At 41.7% G+C, this 14,309-nt stretch overlaps 1 protein-coding gene across 6 annotated transcripts in view; it reads left to right on the forward strand.

Annotated features, from left to right (window-relative positions):
• LOC125463330 (non-muscle caldesmon-like) overlaps positions 1 to 8,179 on the forward strand; it is a 194,853-nt gene extending 186,674 nt beyond the window's left edge. For 5 of the 6 annotated variants that reach the window (XM_048554514.2, XM_048554513.2, XM_048554516.2 and 2 more), the window contains 2 exons: positions 299 to 359; positions 6,745 to 8,179. In XM_048554514.2, coding sequence (XP_048410471.1) covers positions 299 to 359; positions 6,745 to 6,773 — 90 coding nt within the window. In that variant the 3' untranslated portion in view covers positions 6,774 to 8,179. Of the gene's footprint in view, positions 1 to 298; positions 360 to 6,744 lie in introns of those variants that run through there. The other variant, XR_007249814.1, reaches the window with a different exon arrangement.
• The last annotated feature ends 6,130 nt before the right edge of the window (positions 8,180 to 14,309 follow it).

The raw sequence follows: 14,309 nt of genomic DNA on the forward strand, positions 1-14,309 counted from the left end.
CTGCTTGGTGTCAAATACAAAGACCCAGGACTATTTTTGTGTGGTCAGCCTTTAGGGGAATGTGACTCTATTTGTGAAGCTCTTGGTTAACATTTAACTTGGGTGTGAGTAATGGCTTACTTTCTGTAATTGGGCACAAATCATTCATAGATGTCTGCAGAAATTTGATGGGCTAACTGAAGGAAAAATTTAACCATTTAACCAACTGGGAGTACTGCCTGGGAGAAGGATACAGGCTCAAAACAGTGCAATTCAAGCACTAGAAAAATGATGACCATATTTTCTTTATTATGCCTAGATTACATCTGGAAGTAAGTACAAGTCAGGCTCAGCTGGGGATCACTACAGTTACACTAATGGTAAGTGACTTGCAGAAACACTTCATATGGAACATTAACAATATGGCCAGGTGATTCTGGACTTGTTTACAACACTATTTCAAGCTGCATGGGCAGCTTTACCATGAATACTAACAGCTGAACATTAGTTTTTTTAATTGTATCTTCAATGTGCGTCAGCAGAAAGACAGTAAAATCATAAAACTAAATGGGTAACAGCGTTCAGAACAATCTGTACACACTCTTCGTGGGGTAGCTAGAGAGATGTCACTGTGATAAATGGCTAGCCATGTGTCAGTTCATCTTTTGGGTCCTTGTTCAATTACAAATAGCTATATTTACAAAATCAGTGATAAATCATGGGTTTATTCTATTTGGAGAATGCTGCAAAATGTAGGTAGCTAGTCTGCATTGTACTGTCTAAATTTAAATGAGCATCGGAATCTGAATCATGTTTATTGTATCACACATCAGTCTGTATGCTGTTGAAATGAAGAGCACGTTAGAATCGACCATTAATCACTCACTAGCTACAGCAGGTTTTAAAAATACCTCACAGAGGAAACCAAGAAGAAACAGGAGACAGATCATTATACCTCACAACAGCTGAGTATTATTCCTGGCTGTTGTACATTATAGGTAAGATTAACAACTTACCAGGCACATGATTGTTTGACAAGGCTGATTTGTAGCAGGGAGGTAGATTATGGCACATATTGAGGATCTACTCAATAGAAAACTATGAAGGTAACAACCTTGATATCAATGTGAGTTTCATTCTATTAAAACCAAGTCACTACGGGCCAAGGTCACCCACAAATTTACTAATAAAACCACATAAATTGTAAGCACTCAACAGTTCAGACCGAAACTAAATACAGAGAAAGCAAGTTAATGTTTCAGAGTAGGTAGCATTTAATCCAAAATAGAAGATGTTAGACATTAACACTTTTTAAGCAATCATAGAGCCGAGGCTTTTTATCATTGATTCAATTATTATTTAAATTTCAAGCACAGCGTACAAAGTGATGGGTTATCCCATCTAGGCGGAAAATGGTGGAAGTACTTGGGTTGAGAGAAGGATATGAACAGTTAACGGAGATATTGATAGGTTAACTAAGTGGGCAAATTGTGCAAAAATGTGAAGTTTATTTTGGAAAGGACAAAAAAACAGTATTATTTAAAAGGACAAAAACCACAGAAAGCTGAAACATGCAGCAACCTGGGGGTACCTGTGCACAGACCACAGAAAACTAGCAGACAGAGTGCAGAAGGTGATCAGGAAAGCTAATGGAATGTTGGCCCTTATTTCAGGGAGTTGAAGTATCCGAGTAGAGAAGTCCTACTGGAACTGTACAAGGTACTTGGTGAACCACACCTGAAGTACTGTAAGCAGTTTTGGTCCCCTGAACAAAGGAAAGACGTCAGTTCATTGGAGACAGTTTGGAGAGTGTTCACTGCGATGCTCCCTGGAATGAGGGAATTGTCTGATGAGCAAAGAATAAACGGGTTTGGATTCTACTCATTGGAGTTTAGAAGAATGGGAGGGTGATGTCTTTGAGACGTACAGGATTCTTAAGAGGCTTGACAGGGTAAATGTTGAGAGGATGTTCCTTCTCATGGGAGAGTCTAAGACCAGATGACAGTCTCAGAATGAAGGGATGGCTATTTAAAACTGAGATGAGGAGGAATTTCTTCTCTGAGGGGTATGAGTCTTTGGATCTCTTTACCATAGAGAGCTGTAGGAGCAGAACCCTTGTGTATATTTAAGACTGAAATAGATAGATTCTTAATCAGTCAGAGAACTAAGTGTTTGGAAAAGGGCAGGAAAGTGGAAACAAGGACTGTCGGATCAGCCGTGATCCTATTGAATTATGGAGAAGGCTCGAGGAGCCGAATAGCCTACTCCTGTTTCATATTGTCATATAACATAGGTGTTGAAGCATCATGGAAAAACAAAGTTAATGTATCAGTTCTGTTTGGGGATGCATGTTGGTTTTGTATCATCCTGAAAATGTCAAATATATTGTGTGTACATGTATCCAACAATTCAGCCACAATCATTTATTTCCCATTTTTTAGACACTTACTTAAATTTACATACCTGGTTTTGGATTGTTCCTCTTAAGCTGAATAAGAAACTTAATCATTTCAGTCAGTACCTTCAAGATAGGTAATGATTGATTTACATGGCTAGTAGGTGGGTTTGGAATCACAGTGCTGAGGACCTGGGTTCAATTCCAGCCTTAGACAGCAGTCTTTGTGGAGTTTGATATTTTCCTGTGTCTCGTGGGTTTCCTCCAGGTGCTCCAGTTTTCTCCCACCGTCCAAAGATGTGCAGGTTAGGTGGGTCGGCCAGGCTAAATTATCCATAGGCTCTAGGGTGGGAAATGCAGGGTTTAGAGTAGTGAGTGGGGATCTGGGTGGGATGCTCTTCAGAAGGTCGGTGTGGACTCGGTGGGCGGAGTGGCCTGCTCCCACACGGTAGAGATTCTATGATTTAACCCTGGCTCCATTCTCATCACTAAATCTAGGCAGGTCTGTTCCTTGATTAGTTCCTATATATATTGTAGTGGAAACTATCCTGAATCCATTTGAGCAGTTCATTAATTTTACCTGTATTATTCCTCTGATTCCAAACCATACAAATATTAAACGCTCCCATTATAACTATATCATCTTTACTACATGCTTACCCAATCTTGATATTTATACGTGTCCCCACCCCACACTATGATCAAGAACTTTCTAGACTAGTCTTTCTCAGAGCTTTGTCATTTTAAGGATTGCTTTTAAAATGCTTAAGATCATTTCAGAAAAAGTAGGCCATTTAGCCAATCAAACCCGCCCCAGCATTCGTCTAATGGAGATATAGCCACGTCATGGCAATTCTGATTGTGTCTATGACTCTATTTTCCTACATCCCAACTCTCAAAATGTTTTCCCTTTTATTTGAAATCTTTTAATTGTACTACTGTCATTACTCTTTTTCTCAATACTGCTGCTCCTTGTCCATTGTTTGCAGTATTTAAACATCGAATGGACAGCAACATTTAAGGCCAAATCCTGTCCAATTTTTGAACAAACACACTAGAAGCCGAAGTGAGCGTTTTGATCTTTTGAATCTGCTTCACCATTCAGAGACATAATGGCTGAACAGTTTGTGTTTTGAGCTCCATATTCCCACCTGCTCTGAATCTCTTTTGATTTCCACTGCCAAACAATAATCTCTTTTCAATAAAACAAAGAACTGCAGATGCTGAAGATCTGAAACAAAAACAGAAATTGCTGGAGAAACTCAGCAGCATTTGCGATAACATTTTGAATCCAGCAACCCTGCTTCAGAACTTCCAAAAGTTAGAGTCAAGAAGAAACACTGGACTTGAAACATTGACCCTTTTCCTCTCCACAGATATTGCTAGACCTGCTGAGTTTCTCCAGCAATTTCTGTTTTTGTTTAAGAATCTCTCTAACTCTTAGGTAGATTTGGTTAGAATTAATGAACAACAAAGAATGCAAGACTTCTGTGTATTCACAAACTTGGGCATAGTCCCCTCTAGGTCAGCAGGGACTTTCCAGGGATTCACAAAAACTGCGAAAGTGCTATGGCCAAAAATAAGTAAATGTGCAGCAGTCAGAGACCAGCTCATGACCCTCTCCTGCTCCAGCCTTGGAAATATTCAATGACCCTTTCTCCACTACCTTCTGAGGCAGAGTTGCAAAGTCTGTCAATCTTCTGAGAGAGAAAAAAATCTCCTCAATTCTTGTTCTAAAATGGTGATCCCTAATTTTAAGACAGTGTCCACAATTTGTGGACTGACCCACAAGAGGAAACATGCTTTCCCCCAGAAGTCAAGACTATACAGGATCGAGAAACTTCAGGGATGAGGATGGATTGAAGAAGTTGGGACTGTTTTCCTTGGAGAGAAGGCGGCTGCGGGGAAATTTGATAGAGATTTTCAAAATCATGATAAAAATGAATTGTAGAAATAGGGAGGAGCTTATAGAAGAAACAAGAACACAAGATCGTAGATTTAAAGAAAAGTACAAAGGCAACAAAGATAATGTGAGCAAATTCTTTTTTCCACACAGCAAGTAGTTAAGGTGTGGAAATGCCTTGACATGTGGAGGCATTTCCAATTGAGGCATTCAAGAGGGGCATTGGATGGTTACTTGAATAGAAATAGTGTGCAAGGAAATGGGGAGAAATCAGGAGATTGGCACTCGAGAATAGAACCAGTGCAGGCATAATGGGCCGAATGGCCACCTTGGTGGTTTTGCAAAAGTCCTGAATAACTGAAGCACAATGCCCTTATGTTAATGTTCAATTTCCTGTTCCAAAAGAGGATACCATTGTATTAGCCTTCTTAATTACTTGTGTATCTTCATGTGAATCATACGATAGAATACTCAGATCAATTTGTAGCCAAAAATTCTGCAATTATTCTCTATTTAACCAATACTCTGCATTTTAAATTTATCCTGCCAGTGATTTCTCACATTTTTACACACTATCTCCACCTGCCTATCTATTTGCATCTGCGTTCTCCTTAATTGTTCTTCTCAACATAACATTTCTATTTGTCTTTGTGTCATCTGCAAATGTAGCCACAATGTCTTCAGTCCCCTTCTGCTGTTTGGAAACATACCTAGATCATTATTCTCTTAAAGCAGAATTTGTGCTTCTAACATCCTTGCTTCTTATGCGTTGCTCACTGTCTCCAAATGCTGATTAGTCAATGCTGCCTTGTCTTGGATTCATATTGAACAACCAATTTATAAGCTTTCAATTCTGATGTCCATACGTTAATTTATATCTGTGTGTCCACCCTACTACCATTATGAAATTGGTCTGAGAGTCTGCAGGGACACAGTTCCAGATTAAATTGCTTTAAAAGGATGTAAAGGAATTTGCCCTTCTTTTTAAATTGTCCTAATATTTGTGTCTCGATGGTAATTATGAGAATAGGGTGGGAGATGTTTGGGGGGGGGGTGGTGGTGGGGTGCTGTAATTATGTTCCATTTATCAACCATGGATTTGCCTAACCTTATGCAACAATAATTTTGATTCATACTTAATGGCAAAAACATGAAAATCATTATGATACTTCTCATTCTTTACACATTCAATGAATAATACATCAATTTAAAATGACATCTCTCAAATAAGGGGCATATTTTGCTCTAACTCAGTTATATTTAATGTACACTGTAATTTTCTGCAAAAATTAAAGTTGTAATGTTATTTTAGACAATAAAGTCTGAAGCTGGATGAACACAGCAGGCCAAGCAGCATCTCGGGAGCACAAAAGCTGATGTTTCGGGCCTGGACCCTTCATCAGAGAAGGGGATGGGGTGAGGGTTCTCGAATAAATAGGGAGAGAGGGGGAGGCGGACCGAAGATGGAGAGAAAAGAAGATAGGTGGAGAGTAGAGTATAGGTGGGGAGGTAGGGAGGGGATAGGTCAGTCCAGGGAAGACTGACAAGTCAAGGAGGTGGGATGAGGTTAGTACGTAGGAAATGAAGGTGCGGCTTGGGGTGGGAGGAAGGGATGGGTGAGAGGAAGAATGGGTTAGGGAGGCAGAGACAGACTGGGCTGCTTTTGGGATGCAGTGGGGGGAGGGGACGAGCTGGGCTGGTTTTGAGATGCAGTGGGGGAAGGGGAGATTTTGAAGCTGGTGAAGTCCACATTGATACCATTGGGCTGCAGGATTCCCAAGTGGAATATGAGTTGCTGTTCCTGCAACCTTCGGGTGGCATTATTGTGGCAATCCTCCTGCAGTGCCACAATGATGCCACCCGAAGGTTGCAGGAACAGCAACTCATATTCCGCTTGGGAACCCTGCAGCCCAACGGTATCAATGTGGACTTCACCAGCTTCAAAATCACCCCTTCCCCCACTGCATCCCAAAACCAGCCCAGTTCGTCCCCTCCCTCCACTGCACCACACAACCAGCCCAGCATGTCTCTGCCTTCCTAACCTGTTCTTCCTCTCACCCATCCCTTCCTCCCACCCCAAGCCGCACCTCCATTTCCTACCTACTAACCTCATCCCACCTCCTTGACCTGTCCGCCTTCCTTGGACTGACCTATCCCCTCCCTACCTCCCCACCTAAACTCTACTCTCCACCTACCTTCTTTTCTCTCCATCTTCGGTCCGCCTCCCCCTCCCTCCCTATTTATTCCAGAACCCTCACCCCATCCCCCTCTCTGATGAAGGGTCTCGGCCCGAAACGTCAGCTTTTGTGCTCCTGAGATGCTGCTGGGCCTGCTGTGTTCATCCAGCTTCACACTTTATTATCTTGGATTCTCCAACATCTGCAGTTCCCATTATCACTGTAATGTTATTTTGTTTATTCAATGTCTTCACACATCTACATTTGATTTATCTTCCTTTCTTCACCAGGGATGGCACATTATGAAAATGAACCCTAAAGAAATCAGCACAGAATTCTGTCCAAATGGTTCTGAGATGCCTAGATGAGCTTTTTTAAAATATTTATATATTATTTTATTAAGGAATTGGTTCACATTATCCCAGTCAAAGCCATGTGTATTAGCACTGTATTACAAATCCACACATTAGCAATTGATCTTCACAGGTATAACACCTTTGTACAGATCATTGAAACCCTTATTTTGAAAGAGAAATGTGCTGTTAATTTGAAAATTTAGAGTATTGATACAACATCTACTTTAGAATAAAATTAAATCTAGAAAATTGAACATTCTGATCATGAATTCATTGATAAGTTAAATGAGTAAAACCAATGAGATTTTGAATTAGACTTTCTACTCACTTTAAAATGTTCTGCCTGATGTCACGTTTTTTACATTTTTGTTAAATATGTTTAAATGGGTTTAAGATTTGATTTGTAATATTGGTACTGATTATTGATTGTTTCATTTTGTTCCGAATGGAGAAAATGGAGCAATAGTGGTTTATCACAAATAACATTCACATCTTCTAGCTTTGTAGTTTAATTAAAGATAGAATGCTTTTAATTAGCTTGAAATGCTGGATCATTTATTCAGTAATAAACCAGATAGCAGCCTACAGCACAGTTTTTTTTAAGAAAAATTCACACTTCTCACAAAAGTTATTTCCAACATAACTGGCCTTAGATGTTCAAAGTGAGTACTCAAGAGACAAAAAAAACTGAATCTGCCTCAAAATTATATTAAGAAAAACTCAATATATTTTAACAAGTGAGTGAATGAGTGTATGTGTTGATGTGTGTGTCTGCGATGAAATAGGACAATGAATAGATGTGGTATTAGGAGATTTAAAAGGGGTTATGAGTTCTCTGAAACACTGAACTTCCACTATGCATGTCACAGGAGCTGTACCACATAACTTTAGATGTATCACACTTTTATTCATATCTTAACCTGCATACATGGCGAATACACAAGAATTCAAAGTCCTGATTTGTTGAAAGAAATTGAAAGTTTTAATAGATGTTTCTTCAACATAGTTTAATTTTGAGTCTGAATAGGAAAAGAGGCTTTTTATCACTTCTTGTGTATGTTTGTCATCTCTGCGTGAAGTTAAATAAAGGTGGAGAAATTGACCCAAAGATGTGCTACGACAGCTTTGCTTCAAAACATTAACCATTTTGTACTTCTTTTCGGTTTACGTATAACATGAAATGCAAATGCACTCAGTTATTGTCTGGAAGTAAAACTATGCAACTTTTATCTTAAATTGCCTGCTTTCTGCCATTTTGTGAACACCACAAATAGTTAAAGAGTTTGAGGCAACTGCATTTTCCATTACAATGTTTAAAACAATGTATTATGAACATGGCAATTCACAATAAACAGATTATTTCTATAAACTGGCTGTTTTTGTTTTATTGAAAACTGATACATGTTAAATGAATTAAAGCCACTTACATATTATATATTTGATGGGGTACAGAATAGGCTTATTGAATGCTGTTGTAGAATGAGGAACCAGGAGCTGATGAAAAAGCTGGTGTTCATTCAGGAGTCACCTGCTGTTGAGATGTTTGGAAAAGATGGGAGTTTATCTCATCTGGTGTCCTGCTTGCGCTAGGCAGCTTTGCCTTTATAGGGAAATTGAGGTATCACCAGAAATAACTAACTACTAACTTAGAAAGGATCCCAGATTGCCCGACAGTACCTTAGTTTCAAACAGCATTGCTGTATGTCAGATGTGGATAAAAGTATAAAACTCACATATTGTGTATCAGATTAGCACATCTCTTGCAGGTGTTTTATGATCATATTTGCTGTGGAGATGGTCATGCTTCTCAAAGCAGGGAAATGCACCTTCCCATTGGCAAGGGTAATGTATACAGATGTATGAAGATTCATTTAGGTATTATACAGGGGAGGGCTGGTGAGGCTAAAGTGATACACTTCTCCGTGTCTGGTGAGTGAGCTTGACAAAAGCAGACTGGGCTCTCAGATGATTGAGGTGATTGTAAAGTTAGCATTTAAATTTATGTCTGAAACAAGTGCATGTTGAGAACTCCAGCAGGATATGTGCGAGCATGTGCTCTTTTAGTTGTAATTCCCCCAATTTTTACAGAGATGTGAGACTATGTGTGAGTAGGTCCAATTAAATTTTTGTAGACTGTGCTGGATAGCACAATATCCTTCATGTTTCTCCCTCACTCCCCAAACATTCTCTGGAGCACCTAACTTTGTTTTGGCCTTTTCAAGTGATAATTGAATAACCTTTTGCAGGTCAGCTAGATAGCACTAATATTTTTAGTAGTGATGTAGTTGACACTCCATAGTGCTGCATCAGTTATTATAATGTGACGTTTTTGTATTGTTCAAAGTTAGTCTTGAGCATGAGGAAACCAAGCGGAGGCTTAGGGACTGCTTTGCAGAAACTCCACACTCCCCTCCAACCCCACCACACCCGGCACTTACCCCTGCAACCGCAGGAAGTGCTACACTTGCCCCCACGCCTCCTCTCTCACTGCCATGCCAGGTCCCAAGAAGACTTTCCACATCAAGCAGATGTTCACCTGCACATCTGCCAAAGTGGTATACTGCATCCGCTGTACCCAGTGTGGCTTCCTCTACGTTGGGGAAACCAAGCAGAGGCTTGGGGACCGCTTCGCAGAACACCTATACTTGGTTCACAATAAACAACTGCACCTCCCAGTCGCGAACCATTTCAACTCCCCCTCCCATTCTGCAGACGACATGTCCATCCTGGGCCTCCTGCAGTGCCACAATGACACCACTCGAAGGTTGCAGGAACAGCAACTCATATTCTGCTTGGGAACCCTGCAGCCCAATGGCATCAATGTGAATTTCGCAAGCTTCAAAATCTCCCCTCCCCCCCTCCCGCCACTGCATCCCAAAACCAGCCCAGCTCGTCCCCGCCTCCCTAACCAGTTCTTCCTCTCTCCTATCCCCTCCTCCCACTTCAAGCCGCACCTCCATTTCCTACCTACGAACCTCATCCTGCCCCCTCGACCTGTCCATCCTCCCCGGACTGACCGATCCCCTACCTACCTCCCTCCCCCACCTCCCCACCTAAACTCACGTCTACGGGCTCCAACCCTGCCCCTTTAACTTGTCTGTCTTCTCTCCACCTATCTTCTCCTCTATCCATCTTCGATCCGCCTCCCCGTCTCTCCTTATTTATTTCCGAACCCTTTCCCCTTTTCAGATGAAGGGTCTAGGCCTGAAACATCAGCTTTTGTGCCCCTAAGATGCTGCTTGGCCTGCTGCGATCATCCAGCTCCACACTTTGTTATCTCAACTTTCCATACATTTTGGTGCATTGGAAACTTGCAGAAACATTGAAAAAGCAAGTATTCCGGTCTGGCAGACACTACATAAAATATGTATAACACAAAAATCAATTCTAATTTTTTTTGGCACCTGCTGTCTCATTTCTAACTACAAAAATGAAAACCATGCAAATATCTGTCCATTTAATCACCCAATACAAAAGACTTGTCTGCTAATCATTATCAATGGAAATGATTGTAGTTCTTCCTTGTTTTTGTCCTGGGTTATTGCTGTGTGTCACCTGTGAGTAAAGGTATAAAACTCACATGCTGCATATCTGACCGATAGCTTCCACAAGCACTAATGGAGAGCAAGATGGTTTATTAGAAAACCTTTCAACCCAGAGGGTTGTGAGAGTCTGAAACTCACAGCCTCTCGGGTGGTTAAAGGCTGAAACTCTCGTAATAGCACTTGCAATGCCAAGGCTACAGGCCAAGAGTTGGATCGTGGGATTAGAATAGATCACAAGATCGCTACAGTGTGGAAGTGGGCCATTCAGCCCATCAAGTCTACACTGACCTTCCAAAGAACATTCCACCCCTGTGCTCTTTCTCTGTAACCCTGCATTTCATGTGGCCAACCCACCTGGCCTGCACATCCCTACAGGCACATTTAGCATGGCCAATCCACCTACCCTGCACATCTTTGGACTGTAGGAGGAAACCGGAGCGCCTGAAGGAAACTCTCACAATAACGGGGGAAAGGTGCAAACTCCACACAGACAGTTGCGCGAGAGTGGTATCAAACCCAGGCCCCTGGTGCTATGAGGCAGCAGTGCTAACCACTGAGCCACCAGGCTGTCCTCGTTAGATGCTTGTTTCTGACTGGCACAGAATTGATGGGCCGAAGGGCCTTCATCTGCACTGTGACCTCTTTGACTCTGATGGAGCCAAAGTAATACACCCTTGGAAGTCGAGACTCACACATATACTTTCTACCTCTACAACATCTTACATTAGATTCACCACACAGCGACCAGTCATTAGGCTCAACAAGTTCAAGCTGGTATTTATGCTCTATCCAAGCTTTCTCCCATCTTTTCACATCCAACTCTAGATTTTCTTCATTCTTGCGGCGTTCTTATCCAAACTGCCAGTAAGAGCTTCTAAATCACAATTACCAGAGGTGTATGTTTAATTGTCCCTCTTACTCTGAAGTCCAGTGAATATATTTAAAAAAGACGAAGTTTTCCACAGTAGTAAATGTGAATTCAAATGCGACAAATTGATATTATAAATTAATGATTAATAAAAATGACTATTAACAAAAGTGTCACACAACAGAACAAAGGGGCACTGGTGGTGAAGTTATAGTAATGTTACTGGAGTTGATTGCTACAAATCTGATTAACCATCCAGGAAGATGGGTTTGAACCCTGCCCTGCTAAATTGGTAGGACTGAAAAACAATGCCTAGCCTAATGGCTCACTAATGTAACCTTCTTTTATCTTTTTGGTTAAGAAGCACAGTTAGAGAGTAAAATATGCTTGATTAGTAAGATAAGAAAAGATTATGGGGGAATTGGGGTTGAGAATGTATCAGCCATGATCAAATGACAGAGCAGACTTGATGGGCTGAATGGCCTAATTCCACTCCAATATCTTATGGCCCCTTATGGACGGAAGAAGAGGTGAAGGTAGACATGTGTCTCCATCAGTCTTGCTTGCTAAATCCTTGTCTCAAGCAGGCAGTCTTCCCCCCGGCACTCACTCACTCACTCCTCACCCCCAACCATCCACTCACTGGCCAAGGTGGTCACTCACTCACAGATTCACTACCTCAACCAATCAATGATTCCACCAGGCAGACAGTCATTCACTCATTCATGCCTCAAGCTGCTTACTAACTCACTCCCCTAGTAACTCACTCAGTCACTCACTCATTTTCTTAACCAGAGAGCTACTCAGTCATTCCCCCAGCTGTCCACAGAATCAATCATTTCAGACGCCATTTATTCACCCAAAGACAATCCCTTTTCTCCTCTCCCTCCCCAGTCATCCTCAGACCCAAGAGGCAAGAATCTCATTTAGTAGCTGTTTGGAGCAGCATGGGTAAAAGACACTTAACAGGGCTTTTGAATATTTTAATTAACTTACTTGTGGTGAGATCCGTATTCAAAGTTGGGCAGAACATTAGTTCAATCTGTGCAGGCTGTCAATATTCTCCCTATCACTCACTCTCTAACCTCCAGCGCCTCAGCCCCTCACTTCTGACACGACTCTAGGCATCAGGATGAGCAAATGCACTCACCTTATACTGCTCTTCCAATCACAGACTGTTCCTCTACGGCAGTGGGTCTCTCAGCAACAAACGTGGAAGAGAAATGACCTTTGATTGAAGGAGCGGGTCCTTTTAAAATCTTGCAGTTACACTCAAGTGGAATTTTGAACAAATGTTTCACAAGCCATGAAGGACCCCTCAGATAGTTATAAGAGTGCCCATGGGCTACCTGTTGGACTAGCCTGATCTATAATATTCACTTCAAACACATCCATTGCTAGCAAATTCTCCATTGTTACTGTTATCTGCTAAGTTTATATTGGACCCCTACTCCAGATGTCTTGGTGATTATCTTCTCAAAAATCAACTTCTGGATTTGCTCTTCACACTCTTCTCCCCAACCCCTGTAAAATTGAAGCATTCTCTCTGTATCTGCTCTGTCAAAAACTTACATATCTTTAAAGATCTCTATGAGCTCATTACCCAATCTTGTCTTTTGAACATGAAAAAGACCCAGCCTGTTGTGTTATGTATATCAGTTTACCAGTCTACCTTTAAGAGACATGCTCATGGTATCATCACTGTGACCTAAGGATTATAAGACCGTAAGACATAGGAGTGGAAGTAAGGCCATTCGGCCCATCTAGTCCACTCTGCCATTTAAATCATGGCTGATGGGCATTTCAACTACACTTCCCTGCACTCTCCCCGTAGCCCTTGATTCCTTCTGAGATCAAGAATTTGTCGATTTCTGCCTTGAAGGCATCCAACGTCCCGGCCTCCACTGCACTCCGTGGCAATGAATTCCACAAGCCCACCACTCTCTGGCTGAAGAAATGTCATTTCATTTCCGTTTTAAATTTACCCCCTCTAATTTTAAGGCTGTGCCCACGGGTCCTAGTCTCCCCGCCTAACGGAAACAACTTCCTTGCGTCCACCCTTTCTAAGCCATACATTATCTTGTAAGTTTCTATTAGATCTCCCCTCAACCTTCTAAACTCTAATGAGTACAATCCCAGATCCTTAGCCGTTCATCATACGTTAAACCTACCATTCCAGGGATCATCCATGTGAATCTCCGCTGGACATGCTCCAGTGCTAGTATGTCCTTCCTGAGGTGTGGGGCCCAAAATTGGACACAGTATTCTAAATGGGGCCTAACTAGAGCTTTATAAAGCCTCAGAAGCACACCGCTGCTTTTATATTCCAACCCTCTTGAGATAAACAACATTACATTCGCTTTCTTAATCACGGACTCTACCTGCAAGTTAACCTTTAGAGAATCCTGGACCAACACTCCCAGATCCCCTTGTACTTCTGCTTTACGAATTTTCTCACCATTTAGAAAATAGTCCATGCGTGTATTCTTTTTTTCCAAAGTGCAAAACCTCACATTTACCACATTGAATTTCATCAGCCATTTCCCTGGACCACTCTCCTGAACTGTCTAAATCTTTCTGCAGCTTCCCCACCTCCTCAGTTCTACCTGCCTGTCCACCTATCTTCATATCATCGGCAAACTTCGCCAGAATGCCCCCGGTCCTTTCATCTAGATCATTAATATACAAGGTGAACAGCTGCGGCCCCAACACTGGACCCTGCGGGACACTACTCGTCACCGGTTGCCATTCCGAAAAAGAGCCTTTTATCCCAACTCTCTGCCTTCTGTCAGACAGCCAATCTTCAATCCAAGCCAGTAGCTCACCTCGAACACCATGGGCCCTCACCTTGCTCAGCAGCGTCCCATGAGGCACCATATCAAAGGCCTTTTGGAAGTCAAGATAGATAACATCTACTGGGTTTCCCTGGTCTAACATACTTGTTACCTCTTCAAAGAATTCTAACAGGTTTGTCAGGCATGACCTCCCCTTACTAAAACCATGCTGACTTGTTCTAATCTGACCCTGCACTTACAGGAATTTAAAAATCTCATCCTTGACAATGGATTCAAAAATTTTACCAACTA

This window comes from Stegostoma tigrinum, chromosome 25 (genome assembly GCF_030684315.1).
Source record: "Stegostoma tigrinum isolate sSteTig4 chromosome 25, sSteTig4.hap1, whole genome shotgun sequence".
Lineage (NCBI taxonomy): Eukaryota > Metazoa > Chordata > Chondrichthyes > Orectolobiformes > Stegostomatidae > Stegostoma > Stegostoma tigrinum.